This window comes from Podarcis liolepis (genome assembly GCF_965112155.1).
Source record: "Podarcis liolepis genome assembly, chromosome: 6".
In the NCBI taxonomy this organism is placed as follows: Eukaryota; Metazoa; Chordata; class Lepidosauria; order Squamata; family Lacertidae; genus Podarcis; species Podarcis liolepis.
In genome coordinates this window covers 98,623,799-98,643,757 of record NC_139559.1, presented here as the reverse complement: position 1 = coordinate 98,643,757, position 19,959 = coordinate 98,623,799, and the positions used below count along the sequence as shown (strand labels likewise).

General features: G+C 45.8%; 1 protein-coding gene across 2 annotated transcripts; it reads left to right on the top strand.

The window, feature by feature from the left end:
• The first annotated feature begins 1,751 nt into the window (after window positions 1-1,751).
• On the top strand, window positions 1,752-5,204 carry PIGC (phosphatidylinositol glycan anchor biosynthesis class C). Of its 2 annotated transcripts, none has more exons than XM_083507216.1 (2): window positions 1,752-1,884; window positions 3,426-5,204. In XM_083507216.1, the coding sequence occupies exon 2, from the start codon at window positions 3,529-3,531 to the stop codon at window positions 4,420-4,422; it is 894 nt and encodes a 297-aa protein (XP_083363342.1). In that variant the 5' UTR covers window positions 1,752-1,884; window positions 3,426-3,528; the 3' UTR covers window positions 4,423-5,204. The 2 variants fall into 2 exon arrangements, with proteins under 2 accessions (XP_083363342.1, XP_083363343.1); XM_083507217.1 differs by lacking the exon at window positions 1,752-1,884 and adding an exon at window positions 2,580-3,009.
• Window positions 5,205-19,959: the final 14,755 nt, after the last annotated feature.

Sequence of the window (19,959 nt, the reverse complement as noted above, 5' to 3'; positions counted from 1 at the left end):
TAATTTCAAAAAAAATCCACAACCCAACCACATGTAACAACCACATAATCATGAAGGAGACCCTCCATATTTTAATCATTTTAAAAATCAATTGTAATAACTTGAACTAAAGCATTTTAGTTGCATAATCGTTTTACCATTTTTAAAAAAGTAGGCTAAAAAGATCAACCCAATATTAAGGTGCCAAATGGACAGGCACTCCATGTTTTTTAAAAGTAAATGTTAACATTTTTATTTTTAAAAAAAATCATTTAATCACACTATAAGATTGCTAGTTTCCTTCCTCATGGGTCCCAAGTGCCCTCAAAGCCCCAGCAGGTCTTTCATGTTCAGAGTCACAGATCTTTAAAAAACAAAACAAAATAAAAGAGTTCCTTCTAAGGCTACTTAGAAGGAAGATTTCACCAATGTTTCATTCTTTCTCTAAAAAGAGGGTTGCATTATGAAAAAAGATTGAAGAACTGTAGATGGAGGAAACAGGAGAACAAATTTGATCATGATGTCACATAACAAGTGAACAAAATGCAGTTATTGCATAAACACTTAGTACATAAACACCCTCACTGTTTTGATGTTTTTGTTATTTGTACTTTCAAAACCTGATCCCATGGTTCTATGAAAATTAACCAAAAATGGCTTCCAGAATAAATAATTTAAATTTTGGAACTAAAAGCTTTAATTTTGAAATTTTGCATTTCAAATTGTGTGAATTCATTACCCATTCCCTTCTATCGTCTTCTGTTGACTTGTCCCTGTTTTCTTTTGTTTTCCATAATCTAGCTCTGTGTATGAAGAAATTCACTTCATCTCCTATCACAAATTCTCACAATGGAAATTTGCCAGTTGGCAGACTTTGGGAATTAAGCTGCATGGATCTTGAGTGTATATATATGTCTTCTCACTCAGGAAGAGAGCATTCAGTGCTGCTAACACAGTGACTGACTTCCGATTTGCTATATGAAACATTTTTATGGCCCTGGGAGAGAAATCTGGAAAGGCATCAGAAGCTATTGCAAGATGGGAGGCGGAGCAACCTAAAATCCCAAATGTCCCGTAGGGCCTCCAGCTAGGAATCTCTAGTTTTGAAATCAGACACCACTATTGCCACGCTGTCCCCAGCTACACCTGCAAAATGAAACAAACATCATGTGAGGTGCAGGTAGTGGACCTTATCCAGCAAGAACAGGAGTTACCTAAGCGTCATTCAAGTGGGCTTCATTTACTATCACCAAAATGACCTTTGCACGTATACTTGTGCTGCTGACGTGGGCTTCATTTACTATCACCAAAATGACCTTTGCACGTATACTTGTGCTGCTGACGCTGCAATCTTATGTATGCTTACTAGAACGTGAACCACACTGAACTTTGGGAGAGCTTAATTATGAGTAAATATATTTAGTACAAGCCTGATTATATCTGATGCTTCTGTCTGTTGAGAAAATCGGGTTCAGTGACGTCATATGGAACCTTTTTCATCAATTTGCCCACTCCCACTGCCTGTGTGTTCTGGGAGCCCTATTCCTCCCACAACCATTTTTAGGAGGCCCACTCATCACCCTCACAAGATACTTGGAAGGAAAAGCTGACACTTCTTAGCACTTTCCCGGACGGATGTGCACACCAAGAACCCTCTGTGTTCCCCTGCTCTTCTCAGTGGATCTGAATGCATTGATCAGAACCATTTCTCCTACGGGAGTTCCTGTAATCGGAGGTTACTGAGGATTAAGGGCTGGTTTGAATTTGATTTAACTTCCACTGAAAACATCAGCACTGACAAAAAAAAATTATTGCCAAAAGGTGCCCTGCTGGAGGGTGACAGCTTACAGGCACACAGGGCACCTGGTGACAACGATGCCAAAGTCCGTTTGCTCTAGCTAGCAGGTAAAGCTACTGAATCAGATGATGGCAGCATATTTGACCCATGACATAATACAATTGGTAGCCAACAGAGGCGTATTTCATAGGACAGAACCCTGCCCTATGTCCGGTGGTCATGCTTGACCCAGAAACCTATGCACAGGTGAAAGGACTTTTTTTCCTCTGAGCATGCAATAATGCAAATGTGTCAAATTGAGTCAAACTGTCCATTTAGTACATGCACAAGGCTTAACCCCCCCCCCCAATATTTTACCCCAAAATGCCAACCACTTAAAACTGGAGTTTGCAGATGTCTGAATTTATGGCAGGAATTCCTCCTAGGGTTAGGCAGGTACTATCTGTCTTTACACCTGAGCCAAGTGGGATGAATGGGCACTATCCCTGGGTCAATAAACCTATTTACAACAAATATAAACCCCGGGACACACGGTGTGATCCTATATTTACTTCTATCACTGCATTCCAGGGGGCTCACTCCCTAGTGTGTGTTCAGTGAGTTTCCTTATGTCCCTTAAAATCTTTGGGGGGGGCAATTATTATTTTAAAGTTCCACAATATTTTAGCCATTCTTAGTTAAGAAACGGGTTTCCTGGATTTGAACCTAAAGCAGCCAGTAAACGTACCAACTTCTCACTGGGGCCGGCCAGATGCGTCAGCCCGGCTGTCCTGTGGGAGGGAGTTCCCCAGCTCCCCTAGACCAGCGCCTGCCAGGGAGAAGCCTCGCCTCTCCTTCCCGGGGGCGCCTGCGCGTCCGGATGTGCTGCTCGGCCCGGGAGGGGAGAGGAGCCTTCTTGGCGCACGAGGAAGGGAGGCAGGGAGCCGCCACTGCCCTCCTTCTCGGCCTCCCCCGCCAGGCACCCGGGCGTCCCTCCTCCCCGCCCCGGGCGCGCGCCTGCCAGCCCGCGCTCTCGCCGGCTTGGGCTGCCAGCTGCGTTGCACGCCGATCTGGGAGCCGCCGCGGCCTGGCCGGCTGGGGCCCCGAGGGAGCGGCGGCCCGTGGGAATCCCGGGGATCCTTGGCTTGTGAAACAGAGGGATCTCCAGCCCCGCAAGTCAGTTCCAGGCAGCTGGCGGAGGGACGCTGGCACTGGATCAAGAGGCGGAAGTGAACGGAAATGGCACCATAAAGGTATTTTCATGCTGGGAGCTAAACGCACACACATGTTTCGGTTTCCCCTGAACAACTTTCACGTGTGTGCCCAGCTTGCACAAGAGGAGGCCAGAGATTTTGGGGTGCTATATATGAAAGAACACATGGAGCCTAAATACCAAATCCTTGGTGTGTTTGCTCCCAAGTAAAGCCAACAGATTTTGTTGACTTCTGGTTACTGATGATCATGAAGGGCAGGAGGAAGGAGAAGCCAAGCAATGTGACTGCCTAGGAGGAGCCAAGATAGTGGGCCCTGTTTCCGAAGCAGTCGGGTGGTGGGGTCCCCAAGTGTTGTAGCACAGCTTCTCTTGGTGGTTTCTCTCTGTGGCCATGGGAACTGACTGCTGTGCTTTTGACCTGCAGATCTTGGCTTGATGGACTTGTTTTCTTTCTAGGTGCCAGCAGTGACCTAGAAAACCAGGGACAAGTCTGGGCATGAGTTCCATCATCCATTGATGTTGTAAGGAAGAGCCGTGAGACAGGGACTTGGCCGGAATCATGCTGCCTGCTCAGCTGGGACCAAACACACGGCAGCGCTGGCAGAAAGTGTTGTATAAAAGGCAGCCCTTTCCTGATAACTATGTGGACCAGAGTTTCCTAGAGAAGCTACGCAAGAACATCCATGCCCGCAAGTACCAGTACCGGGCGGTGGTGTTTGAGTCCGGAGTGGTCATACAGCAGCTGTGCAGCGTCTGTGTCTTTGTCGTCATCTGGCGGTACATGGATGTGGGGCTGCTGGCTCCCCAGTGGTTATTTGGCGCTGGCTTGGTGACCTCCTTGGTAGGTTACGTCCTTTTTGACGTATTGGACTCAGGAATGGGGAGAAACCAGAGCGGCCAGACGCGTTGGGCAGATCTGAAAAACACGGTGGTGTTTGTGGCCTTCACCTACGGCTTCTCCCCAGTGTTGAAAACACTGACTGAGTCCATCAGCACAGACACAATTTATGCCATGTCTTCTCTCATGCTCCTGGGACATCTGATCTTCTATGACTACGGCGCCAATGCTGCCATTGTGTCCAGCACTCTGTCCCTTAACATGGCCATCTTTGCCTCGGTCTGCTTGGCCTCGCGGTTGCCTCGCTCCTTGCACGCCTTCGTCATGGTGACATTCGCTATCCAGATCTTTGCCCTGTGGCCCATGCTGCAAAAGAAGCTTAAAGCCCGGACTCCCCGCTGCTATGTTGTCGCCACTTTGCTCTTTGCTCTGTCTGCCTTGGTGGGCCTGCTGACCATCTCCAGCGTTGGCATGGTTCTCTTTGCCCTTCTTCTCGTCTCCATCTCCTGCCTGTGTCCTTACTGCCTCATCAAGCTGCAGCTCTTCAAAGACAACATCCACGGGCCTTGGGATGAAGCTGAAATCAAGGAAGACCTCTCCAAGTTCCTCATGTAAAGCAGGCGAGGCCCTAAGAAAGGCAGCTGCTGGTGCCAAAACAAAAATAAAGCTGCATCTCCGCTGAGATACTGGGGCCTTGTGAATAGGTGTGGGTCAATCTGAACTTCATTCTATCATTTATTACTGCAGATCATGGCAGAAGTATCAAAGGTTGACATAGCCTAAAAGGACAAGAGTGACCCTGCTACCAGTCTGATCCCAGCCTTGTGTCCTGAAAGGCATTCAGGTCTATTCTGACTTCCTCACACCCTGCATAAAGGCCAGCACATGCTGATTTCGTTACCAGGTACAGTCTGTTCATCCCCTGAATGGAGACCATCAAAATAATGCCAGGGTAATTTGAAGGCAGAGACAAAAGGGAACCAGCTCAGTCACAGCCAGCTAGAAGGAGAGTCTTCCAAGCTCTTCATTTGCAAGATGGTGAGGTGATAAGTGGGCATGAACTCTGGGGGAAATACCTTGGGAACTCTGGGAGTTGCTCACCTCAAAGCCTCCTCCCTTCTCCATGAAGGAAAAGGGTAGAAAGGAACCCTAAAATGTGTAGCCAGTGTCTCTCCTAGCTCCCACAAGGACCTTCTTTCAGCACCCAAGGAACCAACATGCACGTGCTTAAGGACAGATATACTCTTCCTCCCCAACTCTCCATTTCATCTCTCTTTAGATCAAGGTGTGTGTATTGCAGGATTGGCTGCCTGCTGACATTGCAATTTTGCTGTCTGAAGCAGCATTTATATATAATGCATGTCTCTTCCATGTCATATAATAAACCAACTTTCTCTGTTCCTTTGGTGTGAAAACTTAACATTTCTAAGAGAGCAAAGAAGTTTTGTCTCCTATCAAGCATAATTTTTTTGACCAGATGTGGGAGGAAAATACCAAAAGTATCCACTTCCTTTTGAAAAGAGATGTTTGTTTACCTGTGAGTAAATAAAATGGCAAGAAGTGTGCATGCATGCCATGAGACCAGTGCGATGTAGCCGCAAGCCCTTTCTTCTGAGTTGTGGTCTCCCTGGTCAGAGCTTAGACACAGCAGCACAACACCTACAGGAACTGCAAAGGCCTTCTGCTCTGTTGAGTTCCCGGCCAATCTGAACCATCCAAGGCACACCTGATTTACTCTAGAGACCCTGATGGAAGAAGCTCAGCATCTGAGGTCTGCCCCCACAGGAGTCCCATTAGTGCTTAGCAGCACCCCTCAAGGATTAGAATCCCCCCCCCCTTTTGCACTCATCTCATATTAAGGGAAACATAATCACCTAGGGTGGGAAAGTTAGATCCCATGGTATGCACTTTTAGATTCCTATGTAAACCCCTCCTCAAGGCGTCCAAACTAAGGGATATGAATATATTTGGGTTCAAATTCTGTGGGGAGGACAGGGAAGACCATACATGTCAGAGAACAGCCTGTGGCGTTATCGCCATGTTCCTTATTTCTCCTGCCACCCAATGTTCTGTTTTAGATAATGTTTTTTTCAAAAAGAAAGAAAGAAACATAACTACAATTGGAGGCAAAGTCACATTCCAACGTTATTTCTTGATTTAAATTCTCTTTCAAAAATGCATATAATGCCCATTTGGATCTGATAGTTTATCCATGATTTTCACAGGAATTTTATGTCTAACCTTACGTGATAGGCTTGGGGACAGCTAGGGTCTGCTAGGCTCATCTGTTCAAAAAAGAATTTATAAAGAATATTCCTATTTTCTTAGCTGTGTTTCTTATATAATTTCATTATTGGGTGTGTTGCTCCAAGTGTCCAAGTGGAATAATTTAGTATAAATCTTGAACAACATTACCAGTTCCTGAATGGGTGAGCTGAAGGGTTTTAATCACTTCTTAATTGCTTTTTTCCTTAAAAAAGATTGCAAAGATTATGTTTTTTTAAAAAAAGTCCAATAATGTTCCTGCAGAACAATTCACATTGCTCTGCAATCCACCATCCAAGAATTCGGATGGACCATGAACTAAATGAGGTTATTTTTAGGATTACTGTTAAGAACAGGTAGCTGTACAGTGGATATATGAGCAGCTCTGGAGGGTGGAAGTGTGTGTGTGTGTGTGTGTGAGAGAGAGAGAGAGAGAGAGAGAGAGAGAGAGAGAGAGAGAGAGAAGGTCCCACTTTTGTGGTAACCGTTCCTTCAACTTCCAGTGCACTGAAGTACCAGCAGCAGGGGGAGCTCCAATATCCTTCAAAGTGACTGGCTGAATGAAATGGAAATAAAGCTGGAGTGGAATGTGCCTGTTTTGGCAAGAGACACCCCCCTCCCCAATTCACATCCTCAGGAGCCTCCGGTCATTTATCAGGGAGAAGAGAGAGCAGCTCTCTGCACAAGACTTCACCTCTCTTGAGACCTAGAAACCCTCTGAAAAATTACTTGGAGGGCACGGAAAACTTTTCCAGGCACATCTAGCAACCGGAAGGAAACCCGGAAGTTTTCCTGAGACTAGTTCTCTGATGGGTCTGCTGGACTTTTACTTCAGAAGCAAAGACCAGAACATTTGTAACGTTTCCACATGAGTTGGCCGTTTGTGTGAAACTGCCACCCTTTGTTCATTCATTAATAGCAGAGAATCCGAGTGACTTTGCTGCCAGTCTTCTGCATTGCAGAGTTCAATGTGTTGTCTTCTTTACACATGGCATAGTGTCTTTAAAATACAGAAATGCAGTTGTATGCCAGCATATCCAATGTGGACGGGCAAAGGGCTCTTGAGGCTGGGGGGACGGGACACCATGACTTTGAACTGGCAGCTTTCTCCCTCTAGCTGTCACCCTTGGTTCGCATCCCTGTTGAGCATGGCAGCGACATTACTAATAAATAGTCTCTCAGTTATTTCCCAATTGATCAGTTCCTTTTCCTTGCTGGGCAGCTTCAGTAGTTTATTTCCTTGTTATTATTTGTCCTTTATATTTATTAATTAAAAATAACGTCACATTTTCTTTCCATTTTTTTCCAAAACGAGGCCCATAGTGGTGACATAAAATGTATTAAACAGCCATAAAATTTGTAATAATTTGTGCAGTTTGTAATCACCTTGCTGGGACGTGGGTGGCGCTGTGGGTTAAACCACAGAGCCTAGGGCTTGCCGATCAGAAGGTCGGCGGTTTGAATCCTTGCCACAGGGTGAGCTCCCGTTGCTCGGTCCCTGCTCCTGCCAACCTAGCAGTTTGAAAGCACGTCAAAGTGCAAGTAGATAAATAGGTACCGCTCCGGCAGGAAGGTAAACGGCGTTTCTGTGTGCTGCTCTGGTTCGCCAGAAGTGGCTTAGTCATGCTGGCCACATGACCCGGAAGCTGTATTCCGGCTCCCGCGGCCAATAAAGCGAGATGAGCGCCGCAACCCCAGAGTCGTTCACGACTGGACCTAATAGTCAGGGGTCCCTTTACCTTTAATCACCTTGCTTAAAAAAAAAATAGTGGTAGTATGAGGGATGAAGACAACAACTGTTTTGGGGGTGGTTTTTTTTGTAATATAGCTCCGTCAGAACTTTAGCAAGACAAAACTCCTTCAAGCAATTGTTGGTCTGGGGCAGACTTCCTCCAAAATTTCATTCCACATCAGCAAGGTAATTCCTCCCAACTAAGGCCTGGGCAGGAATACTTGAAGACGCAGCAGCTGCAAAGCGCAGCCCATAAACACAGGTTCTGGTCCACAAGCAGCTGTCCTGCTTGGCAGATGGCGAGGGGAGGCCCTCCCCAGGTGAGTGGCGCCCCCTGTGGGCAGAAGCAGGGTAACTTGGGAGCCTGGCTGCTGCCTGCCCCTATTTTGTGCCTCTGTTCTCACTCCCTGGGCTGCGAGGGCAGCATGACAGGACCCCAAACAGGTTTTGCAAACAGATGTGGCAATGTGGAGAACTGAACATAAGGCAGGGACCCTGTGGCACCATCGGTCAGTGCGCCTTGTTGTGGACCAGAATGTTGGTTCGAGTCCAGTGAGGGATGGCTTTGGGCAGGATTCCTTCCCTGCAGCAGGGTGGTCCCTTCCAACTCTATGAAGGGAGAAATGGAACTGGACGGATTTGCCACCCCTCTCTCCAAGCAGGGCTATTTGGCCAAGGGGAACGCGCATGCTTCACTCATGCTCTGGGGTCACAAGCAGCACCTGTACGCCCAGGAGGGGCCACAGCCTGTGGAAGAGCCCAGCGACCTCGGAAGCCTAGCCCAGAGCAGGGCTTTTTGTGTGGCTGCCCCGTTCTGTGAAACAGCCATGCTGTCGAGATATGGCCATTCCGGAAACAGCTGAAGAAGCTGCCCCAGCTAGAGAAACGGGTCTTTAGTAGGATCCTGTGCAATCATAGGACTTTTCTCATTCCAGCAACGAGAAATTATGTTCTCCCTGTGTGGCTTCTGAAAGTACGTGGAAAAAAACAATAAAAAATAGGTGTCAGAAGGAAAACACGCCACCAAACCCAAACAGAGCGCTGCAGAAACGTTTAAAAAATGAAGGAAAAAGCAGTTTCAGAAAGAGTGGGAGATAAGATGGCCCTGTTCCAATTCTAACCAACTAAAGGAAAGTTTATATAAAAACAACCACTTGGTTAGTGACTCATGAGGAAAGAATTTATCCTTTTTCTTAAGGGAAGCCCTTGGAAATAACATGACTAATAAGAGGATTGATCTTGTCTAACTGGCCACAAGTTAAATTTGACAGCAATTTCATCTTAAAATATATACATAATATGCCTGATAAAAGCTAGCTGTAGCCCAAAAGTTCAGGTCAATAAATAAGCCAGGAACTAGCTGCTTGTTACATGCAAATATGTGTAACACAGCCCCAGTGCGTTGGGAAAAAATAGCTTGGGGAAGGAGACATTAACTCTCTACCTGCTGTTTCTCTGCTCAAACCACACCCCAAGTCTCAACAGAGAAAAATGGGAAGGCAAAATGATATACATAGGCTTCTATGATCTACATTATGTTCTTTCAAACCTTTCCTTTTTTAAAAAATACACCCTTGCATTTAATATGTAGTTAAGCAGTTCATAGAATTACAGAATTCTAGAGTTGGAAGGGACCCCAAGGGTCATCTAGTCCAACCCCTGCAATGCAGGGATTATAGCAAAAGCATCCATGACGGAGGGCCATTTAACCTCTGCTTAGAAACCTCCAAGGAAGGAGAGTCCACCACCTCTCCAGGGAAACTCTTCCACTGCTGAACAGTCCTTACTGTCAGAAAGTTCTTCCTGATTTTAGTTGGAATCTCCTTTCTTGTAACGTGAAGCCACCGGTTCAAGTCCTACCCTATGGAGCCGAAAACAAGCCTTGCTCCATCTTCCCAAGTTCAAAATCTCAATACAATATTGCAATAAAGAATACATATAATATCACTGCAACACAAGGCTAAACAATTAACAGTTCATGTAAATAAGCCCACAGCTTGTCATTTGGAGACATTGGGGTGCCAGCTACTATTTCGAATTAAGATGGCAAGCAAAAACGCCGCTTTGGGATGTGAAGAGATTGTGCTTCACTCAGTGTTTTGCCCCTGCACCAGAAAACATCAGAGGGACTTCTTGGTGCTTTAAAAAAAAAATGCTTGTCACCCATCCCAAAGTGTTTCATGAAACATTTTTGCATTAGTTCAACCAAGTATTAGTTTTGCAGTAGTTTGTTTGACTATCCGACATCTATAAACTGCAATGCAGAAAACATTCTCCAAACAGATCGTCCTTTAACACATCAGCTTTTTTAAAAAAAAAAATTGAAATCATGACAGAGCATTTGCTCATATTTAGTCTGAGTGATATTAGAAATAAATACAATGTTTTGGGATTGGATATTATAATGGTCTAAAAGTAAGGATACTTCACAGAAAACTTTAACTACAATGCAATGAAACTTACTATGGTAGGGTTTTGTTTTTTTACTGTACATCAAAGCTAATATAAATGAAGAGTTATAAAAACCCAGCACTGAAGTTTTAAATAAGAATTGCCAACCTTGCAGGCACCAAGTTGAATTAGATCAGCCTGCTGGCTTTGAAGGTGGTGGAGGGTGGGGCCAACATTTGCCTTGGCTTCTGCATCCGCTCTGTGTTCCAGCTGGACTGCAGAAGAAGGGTGTGGGCTGAAGAGGGGGAGAACTGAAACACACATTGGAAGCGGAGGGAACTCATGAGCAATCTCCAAAAGAGGACTCTTACAAGTGTGGAGCTTGATAAACGGGAAGTTGGTGAGTTCTAGGAGTCAGGCCGCAAACGCTTCCTCAGGTACGCCAACAGAAGAACTTCCGCTGGGCTTTTTTCAACCTAGTGCCTAAACACTGTCATGTGCATTTGATGTTTCGTCGTCCACTTCCACTATATTTTCTCAAAATGTGGAGGACCCCAAGACACAGCAGAAGGAGATGGATGGGAGAGCTCTCTGGCAGGAGTTGGCGTCTCAGTCAGCTCCTTTGGGAGCAGAATGGTGTGATATATGTCTTTGTATCATCCCACTTTTTACAACACATTTGCTTGAGGGCAAAGACAATAAATCAAAGACCCGCCTTAAGTACACCCAAGGATGGCTCTCCAGGCAGCTGCTCCTCCATCCTCATCCCAGCTCTTTCAGCTGCTCTGCACAGTACTTGGTTTCCAGACCCCACAACATCCTGGGGGTTGGTGGGGTGAGGGGGTGGGGGTGAGGACTCTTCCCTGCTGGCCAGGATGAATCCCTGGCACCAGATCCTCTCATTCCCCCTCACCCTTCCATGAGATGAAGGTGTTTTCAAGGTGAGGCAATATTGGTCACTTCCATTCTTGGCAGAATTAGACTTTCAGTGGACATCAGGATAGCCGGCGTCCCCCATTCCTCCTAGGGCTTGTCTCTGTGGAAGTTTTGCAATCTGTTCAGGAAAGTACCATCACTGACAAGTGTGGACTACCAAGCACACGGCAAGCAATTGTCCCTCCCAAGAAGGTAGGCTGCATTTAATTACACTTACATTTGGCTGCAATATTTAATTTGCTTACTCTGCTATCCCTCATGAGCTCAGGTGGTTGAGCATTGCAACTTCTGCCTTATCAATGTTTATAAAGATGTTAGCAAAGCTCAGAGTTAACACTCAGTTGATAAGATGTGATTAAACCCCAATTTTCAGGGAAAGAATCAGCTCTCAGCACCATGGGAGTTGGCTGTTGCCCAATATCTTAAATTTCCTATCTAAGAAAATATTTGCAAGGAGGGTTAAGCCTCCTGCCTTGAATGATGGTGGGGGACTAAAGGGCCCCAATTATTAATCACTCAGTCACTTTTTTTGTAAAACAAAAGGAATGTGTTTTACTGCTGTTGAACAAGCTCCAGTACGATCAATTCCTGTTTTTTTAAAGTTCTTGTAATGGTTCATTAGACAGCTGAAGACAATAACATGTAAAACAGACAGAATTTAGCAATCTAACTTCCTTTAACTGCACCCCCACATAATTAGGTGTGTAGAAATTCACTATCGTTGCTGTCATTGATTATTTCACACTGAGAAGTATATCACATAGTAGCTGCCATGTATTTCTGCTGTTGTTACATGAAATTTGTCAAGCATGCCAAAATTGGTGTGGTGCGTTTCACAGCAGTATATATGTGAATGTGTGTATATTCAAAGCACCCCATTTTCCAGCTTAACCATAAAATAGCCGCAGGCCCCTGACTGGCACTTGGTATCCAATTATCACCATTCAATCCTCTTTTGCTACATTTTAATTTCAGCTCTCATGATTTCATGGGAAATTAATCTCTGTGTATGATGATTTTATTTCATCCTATTTGTTGTAAAGCAACAATTTCTAATTGCAATCCTCATTACTAGGGCTGCGCTTAATGAACCTCTTTGGTGCAACCAAGTTTTCCCCATTTGCACACTGACTTCTCTCTTTTTCTTTTCAGGCTGTTCCTAGGAATAGTGCCCTTGCCTCATAGTCCATGGCTGGTGTGGGAAGTGTCAGGCCTGGCGCCCAATCACAGCCCTCCAGGCTCCTATGGGACGAGTGCGGAGGTACAGCTCCATCTCAGCCAGCCTCACTCCCTGGGCTGCACCCGTCTCACCTGCTCTACTGATGCAAACACCCCTTCCCCACCTGGAAGGTGCCCTTGAACGCGGACAAGGTCTCTCCCTTCCCCAGACGGAGCCAGAGAGGGGTGTGTGCAGAAACAAGCCTAGTACACAAAGGTAAAATTCATAGAATCATAGAATCATAGAATCATAGAGTTGGAAGAGACCACAAGGGCCATCGAGTCCAACCCCCTGCCAAGCAGGAAACACCATCAGAGCAATTCACATTCGTGGATCAGCCTGTTGTAGTCCCTGGCCATGCACAGCACTCAGAATTATGTCCACAAGGGAATGTGGCCTTCAATTGGGGGAAAAGGCTGCCCCCAATGAGGGCATCTCTTGTTTGGCTCTGTTTTCTCTCAATGATATCACCGCATAGCCAAATCTGATTAGCTTTATGACAACACTACAGTACCTTAAGAAGCAGCACACCCATTTTAGAAAAGAAATGTGGCGGAAGGCTAAAGAAGCATCTGCCCAGGACTCTAAAGAGGCTCTGCTATGGCGCTGCCTGAGCAGCGGAGATGGAAAAGGCGACATAAGCCTAGGTTGAAGGTGCCTGGACGATCTGCTGCACTACCAATACTTTCACCCTTTTTCAAATACATTTCCTAGGAGTCAGATATGTTCATGAAAAACATGTTCTTCCCTTCACATTTGGCCCAGTCCTAGCCGTTACGACTGAATAACATTTGTGCATAAAACCCCAAATCCTCATGATGCACGCATATTTTGAATGCACCCCTCTGTAAATGATCAGAGCACCTTATGGAGCTGAGATTATTGTGTGTTCTAGACACCTTGCGTGAGGCAGCGAGTCATTCTGGTGGTCCAAGGAGGAAAAGAGCCTTCAGACAGTCCTACAATTAAAAAGAAGAATTAAAAAGAGGTTGATCACAGCAGTTTCTCCTGCACATCTGAAAAAGGGCTTATACTTCTGAGCTGCTTTTGACCACTGCCACAGTAATCCAATTCATAATACTTTTTGCAGCAATGTCTGTCACACTGGAACTGACTGCTGTCCAAGAGCTCTTAAAGGAGAACGCAGGACGATAGATGGGGCCTGAAACTGGCTTGTGGGCAGGTCAACCAGGAGCAGCTCAAGGTATTGTTACACGCTGCCCCAATGCCGAGATCTAGCAAGATTCCAGGGGCTTGTGCTCCTTTGGCGTGAGGCCCAGTGGAGATGGCAGTGCCTCTAGGAAATAGGATTTAGTCACACATCTTTCCTCCTGGCTTTGATGGGGAGGCTGCCTCTTGCTGCTCATAGCTTCAGCAAGCTTGGGTCGAGAACAGAATCCAGCCATGCTTCCCGGTCTCTGGCTGCAGCCTCTCCCAGCCAGCCCTGCATGTAAAAGGGGCATCTTCCTCTGCCCCCCCCCCATCATGACACTCCTGTAACCCTGCAATTTCAGAAATTACGGGGAGAACCTGGAACCCAGGAATTTCAGGGGACCCTTGCCCCCTGCAAACCCATAACAACATTTTCCTGTCTGAAGCAGGGCAGCAAACTGTGCTCCCTTCCTCAAGCCAGGATGCAGAGCACACAAGAGCGGCCAAAAGTTACTGTGACAGCTGAGGCAGAAAATCCCACAAGCACCTTTCCTCTCTGCCATTAAGAGCACAACAGCACCACCACAAGAAATTACAATTTTCTACCCTTTCATGACACATAAAAGCAGCCGCCTGAAGCAGCTCCCTCCCTCTGGCTAAATGGCAGGACCAAGGCTGAAATCATTGCTGTAGCTCCACCTGCAGGAGCTTGAGGAGGAGGGAGGAAACTACTTTTGCTTCCACACTTTCTAAACCAGTGTTTCCCAACCGGTGTTCCGCGGCACACTAGTGTGCCCCGAGACGTTGCCAGGTGTGCCGTGGGAGGGAGGCGGGCGAGTCGGGCGGCGAGAGGCGGGGCGGCGGCGGCGAGGAGAGGCCGCCCAGCGTGGGGCTCTTGCCGTCTGCCTGCCTGGCTGCCTGCGTGGCGCTGACGTCACGGGGCTGTAACGTGCCCCACATAGGCACACGCGGGGCGGCGAGCGAGCTCCCTCCCACATCCCACCGCCGCTCGCTTCGGCCGGCCTACTGGGCTGTCGCAGGCAGAAGGCCTGCGCATGCGCGAGGTTTTCACGCCTTCGGGATTCCCTTCACGCCTTCCTCCTCCCGGGTCCTTGAGAGCGCGGGAAGCGGCAGCGCGAGACCGGCGTTGAGCCTGGTAGGTATTGCGCTTGCCAAGGCAGTCATTTGGGAAATGAAAACTTGCAAAGCAAGCAACCAGTTCAATCTGAAGTACGTGTATGCTTAATATCCTGTATCTGAAACCTGTTCTGCCCCCTCCCCCACACTTGGTGCCATTTTCATCTACACATGCAGCAGAGTAAGTTGACCCAGAATAGTACCAATTCAGATGGCAGATGGGAGAATGACAGTGCTGAATGCTTTCCCATGTAGAACAGTCCCTGCAAATAAAAACCTAGCATATTTGGAAGAGGGATGCTAGCCTAACCATTACCTTCTATGCTGTTACTATTTTTTAATTTTTTTTGTTTCCGTAAAAAAGTGACCTTTCCCCATCTGGCATGGTGGTGTGCCTCGAGATTTTTTTCATGAAACAAGTGTGCCTTTGCCCAAAAAAGGTTGGGAAACACTGTTCTAAACCTCCCTTTTTGGTCCTTTGAGTTTCCATCTCATTTGTTACACATGAAAATGTATTCCTGTGCACATTTACTCTGAAAAAGTCCTCCTGAATTCATGAGCTTACTCCAGGGAAGAGTGTACAGGGTTGCAGTCTACCATTTTCTGGTTAACTGTCGTTATTTTTATCCTTCTAGCATTCACATTCGTTTTTTTCAGTTAATCAACAATCTATTATTATGTAGATCAATTAAATGAAAAGCAAGGATCAAATACGTCCATGGATCACATCATTTCAAGTCTCCTTCTCAAGCACACAATAAATCCCAGTTTGAAATGTTTAATCAGTTCAAGGCCCGGCGCTCAGGGAGCCTCTTTCTTCAACTGTCCTTGCAAGGCCTTCATTTTCCTTTTATATCTCATTCACATTCTCAATTCCCCAGCACCACCACCTATATGACTTGCAGAGTCTCTTTTTCTTTTCTTTTTCCAAATAACTACTTGCAAACTCAAATCCTTGGCATGGCTTTTGGAATCTTATTCAATCCTTGAAGCTCCGCTTCCTATGTCCTTACCGTTTTCACAGCTATTTCTATTAAACCAACAGTCTCAAACTGTGTTATTCAGAAACGCACAAAAATACATTGCGAAGTCCCATTATTCCATAGTACTACCATGTTTGATTCCCTGTCTCAGACACACACACAGCGGTGTACATCCCAATAGTCAGTCCCCTTTGTGTGCCATGCCAAGCACTTTTGCCACGTATACACTAAGCACATGGACTGGATGTGGCTGTGAGACCCGTTGCTCTGACACTGAAGGAGCAGAACCAGATCTCCCTCCGAATTTCCCTGGCCGTGAGCTGTGAGCCTGTCTTTGTCCTGTGTTACTCCAGGATGCCCTGACCTTGTCGGAAGACATGGGGGGGGGGCAGGGCTGGGAAGAGACCTGCCACTTCACCTGGTCACCTTCTGTGCTTGATCTGCTGGAGTTAGTGTTTCAGGAGGGCTGTCTAGTGGTAGTAATAAAGGTACCATTTTAAAAATAAAATGTTCTGAAAACGGAAGGAAGGGCACTGGTGACTGCCACTGCTTGTCATCTGTGATGCCACAAGCACTATCTAGAAAGAACTTGAGGCACTCCTAATGGACAAATATTGCAGTTGGACTGCTTGGGGTGTACAGTTTGTATGCAACGTGTTACCTCAAGGAAAATTACCAGGATCCCACAGCACAACAATGTAACACACTAGCTCACAGCAACAGCCCAATGCATTTTGCTTGAAGCAAGGAATCCATATTGTTTTACCCATGGTGTTAAACATGCAATAATAATTTCAATAACTGACCATTTGCTGCCCTTCAATGAGTTGGGTCACCTTAGCCTGCTTAATGGACAGGCTCAGTTGTTGTGCAAAGCATCCAAATCCAGCACCAGAATACACTGTCCAAGACTGGCTGAGTGGAGCCTAAGGCTCATGAACAACACAGACAACAAGCAAGGGCTCATGGAAAACAGATCATGGGACAGGTAGTCTATTCCAGCAGTTCCCAAACTGAGAACCAAGGAAAAGGTTGACAAGACAAAGAAAATTCCTGCCTATTCTCTGCCAGTTCAGCCTAGTTTATTTTTTTGCACAGAAAATGATTTCTTTAAAAAATGATACAGAGGAGGAGCCTTGGGGTGATGTTTTACACATGCATATTTGGATCTGGTCCCGTTTTCCCCTTTACATATTCCTCTAGTTGTTTTCATTTGTTCCACATGTTCATATGTTTGTGAAATTAATTGTGTGCATTTGCAGCCCTGGAAAAAATCTCTGCCTCAGTGCAGCACCAAAAGAACATTGTAGAAGTTATCAGATAGTTTGCAAATATGCTTCTCTTTTGACGTTAGAAAGAATAAGCACAGCTATTGTCACTGAGACTAATGCAATCTATAATAAACAGAGCAGGAGTGCTCACAGGAGAATTGTACAAAGCATGTAAGATGCTAAATCTTGTTCAGCTGAAAAAAACAGAAGCAAACAGAAGTGCAAGCAAGTACAGACAGCCCACATTCTTTGGCACTCTAGAAATAATTTCTAACACTGTAGCAGTAGAATACAGACATATATTATCCACTGCCTTGTGATTATCTATGACAGCCATTCTTAAGCCATTTATAGGACAATCTGGAAAGAGTATTGCTGAAGAAAACAAAATGTCTTAGGAAAACAGAGGCCACTTCCCGCTTTTGAGGCCCCCACAGAAGGCAGACCTCCCCCCATTCAACAATCCAAGATTGCTTCCTTGCTTGCTTCACACTTAGAGCAAGAAATAAAAATGATCCACATGAAAACTCAGCATACCTATGGAAGAGGAGAAATGTGCACAGTGGAAACTCCTTGGATTCTCCGAGATTTAGGCTGCAATTGTAATCACACTTATCTAGAAGTAAGCTCTGAATGTGAATTCAATAGAGCATATGTCTGAACAGACATGGTTAGGCTTGCACTGCAAACTGCTGTGCAAATTGTATTTTTAAAGTATGGTTTTTGGAGGCAGGGCTTTTATTTAAAAGGAAAACTAAAGGTAATACAACTACCTACCTGTATGTAATAATAATTCACATGCAAAGTACACACTTCTCTAACACACATCTGCATTTTTCTTGTACATGCATCCATGCTGTCTTGCTTAAAACCACATGTCATGACATTTAGAATCCTACGCAGAGGGAGATACAATCCTTAGGACCAGGACTTTTAACAGAGCTAATGCACAGCAGTGCTATAGTCAAGCTTCAAGTAAGAGGCATCTCCTGAAATAGGCTAACTATATTTGCAAGGGAACTTGGGAAGAAGAAGAAGAAGAAGAAGAAGAAGAAGAAGCAGCCGCCACAGAAGCTCAAACATTGTACAATGTGTCTCTGCTCACACCCTTCTTAGTACACACAGAGACTACAACAGTTTGTGAAACAACCCCTGGTTACACCACTGAAAGAAATCATGGTCCAACATAGAATGACTGTCACCTCCAAAAGAGCTGGAAAAGAAAAAAGGCCAGTATATGAAATGGTACAAATAATGACATTCCACCCCCATGGTATCATTAGCAACAGCAATAAGGATGTAAATTGTTATGTACTGAAGTTCTCACCCTGGGCCAGCAGGGGGATACTGTAGATAGTTATGCAAATAAGGGATCGAAAGTGACGTTCAGTGATTGGATAGTTACAGAAAATTGTTACATTTACATTGTACTGGAGCTCTATATAAGCAGGCTGACTGAACCCTTCAGTTCAGTTCTGTCCCGGCCTGTGAATAAACAAGAGCTGTTTGAAGAATCGCTGTGTCGTCTGATATGCTCACCCACAACTTAACATAAATAATGAGGGTTTAAGCCTGCACCTCAACAACTTGGGATCAGTCCCTGGACCCTGCTGTGGGGCAAGCAGCTGGAAAAATCCTGGTGAGAATGATGCTTCTGCACTGGACTTCCCACCCCGAAACAGTTCCTGCTGTAGGCCAGGGAGCAAGAACAGGAAAGCACCTCCTCCTTTTCCACAGGAACACACATTCAACTGAGGCCCACCTCAAGCAGCTGTTTCTTCCCTTCCAAAAAGGCCTGCCACCACATAAGCATATTCAAGATGTCCTTCAAGCAGCTGCCTGCTGCTTCACATGGCTGGCAGGCAGCAATGCAAATTCAAGAGCGCCTGAGCTTGCTTTTCAAGGGGATGCTTGATGTGGCCAGCAGGCAGCAAAACAAATACATCAACACACCAGTTGATTCCCTGCACTTCTTCTTCCCTCTGCACTTCCCAAACACTCATCCATGGCCAGACCAGCTGCCCACTGCCTGCTCAACCAGGCCACCAGAACAAGCCAAAGGTGCCTGGCCCCAGCACTTCTCCCTCCTCTCTCGCAATTTCAAAAAGCCCTTACATATGCAGCAAACCTTCTCTCCCAATTCCCCCTGCCCTGAGTTTCTTCAACCCTCATGCAATCAAAGCAGTAGGACTAAGTTTCTGTTTACCAAGAAAATGATTTTCACTGAGAACCATGTCAGCATTTCTGGTTTCTATTCTGCTGGGTTAGTTTGGTTTCCATTCTTGGTCACTGCCCCTACCTGGTCCTCAGAAGAACATCCAGGTCCAGTAGCATTCCCAGGCTTCTCATCTGACCACAGAAGGCACCACAAGTCCTTTCCTTATATTATCATTGCACTTCTAGCACGTCCAAATCTTCTTACATTTGCAGAAGCAGCATTTGATCACAGGAAGCAGCATTCATCTGAGCTGCCTCCAAAAAAGCTCAGAGAGTCGGAATCTGGCAGCCATTCTCGATAGGAGAAGACTTGGAGATCTCTTTAAACCTCTTGCTGACTAGCTGGATGTGCACATGTCTGTGTACATTAAAATAAATAAATGCATTTACAACATCTGAGGTGGGTCTGAGGTGGGTCAACCATGCTTGACATTGTTTCTCAGTGAAGGAATTTGTTTCTCTTGAAGACTTGCCAAAGGCTGCTTGTGGCCTTCCTGAAGTGCTGTGAAATTGGCTCCCCTGAGTGGACAACCTACTGTATGTCTGGACTGAACCATTTCAGACCACAGAGGGGGCTTTGCATAGCTTATCTGGTACTGAGAAGTGAACAAGTCCCTGTTGGGTCACTCCATCATGGTTTTCATTGCTTGTTGTAGCATAAGAGCTACAGATGTTGAGAGTGAGCTAGAACTTTTGAAAATGGCACATATATATTATAATATACAGTGGTACCTTGGTTGTCGAACTTAATGCATTTCGGAAGTCCTTTCAACTCCCAGAACCATTCAAAAACCAAGGCATGGCTTCCGATTGGCTGCAGGAGCTTCCTGTACTCAATCGGAAGCCGCG

Bases quoted from the DNA above. Each gene is read 5' to 3' on its own strand.
- PIGC (XM_083507216.1), top strand. From the start codon at position 3,529: ATGCTGCCTGCTCAGCTGGGACCAAACACACGGCAGCGCTGGCAGAAA.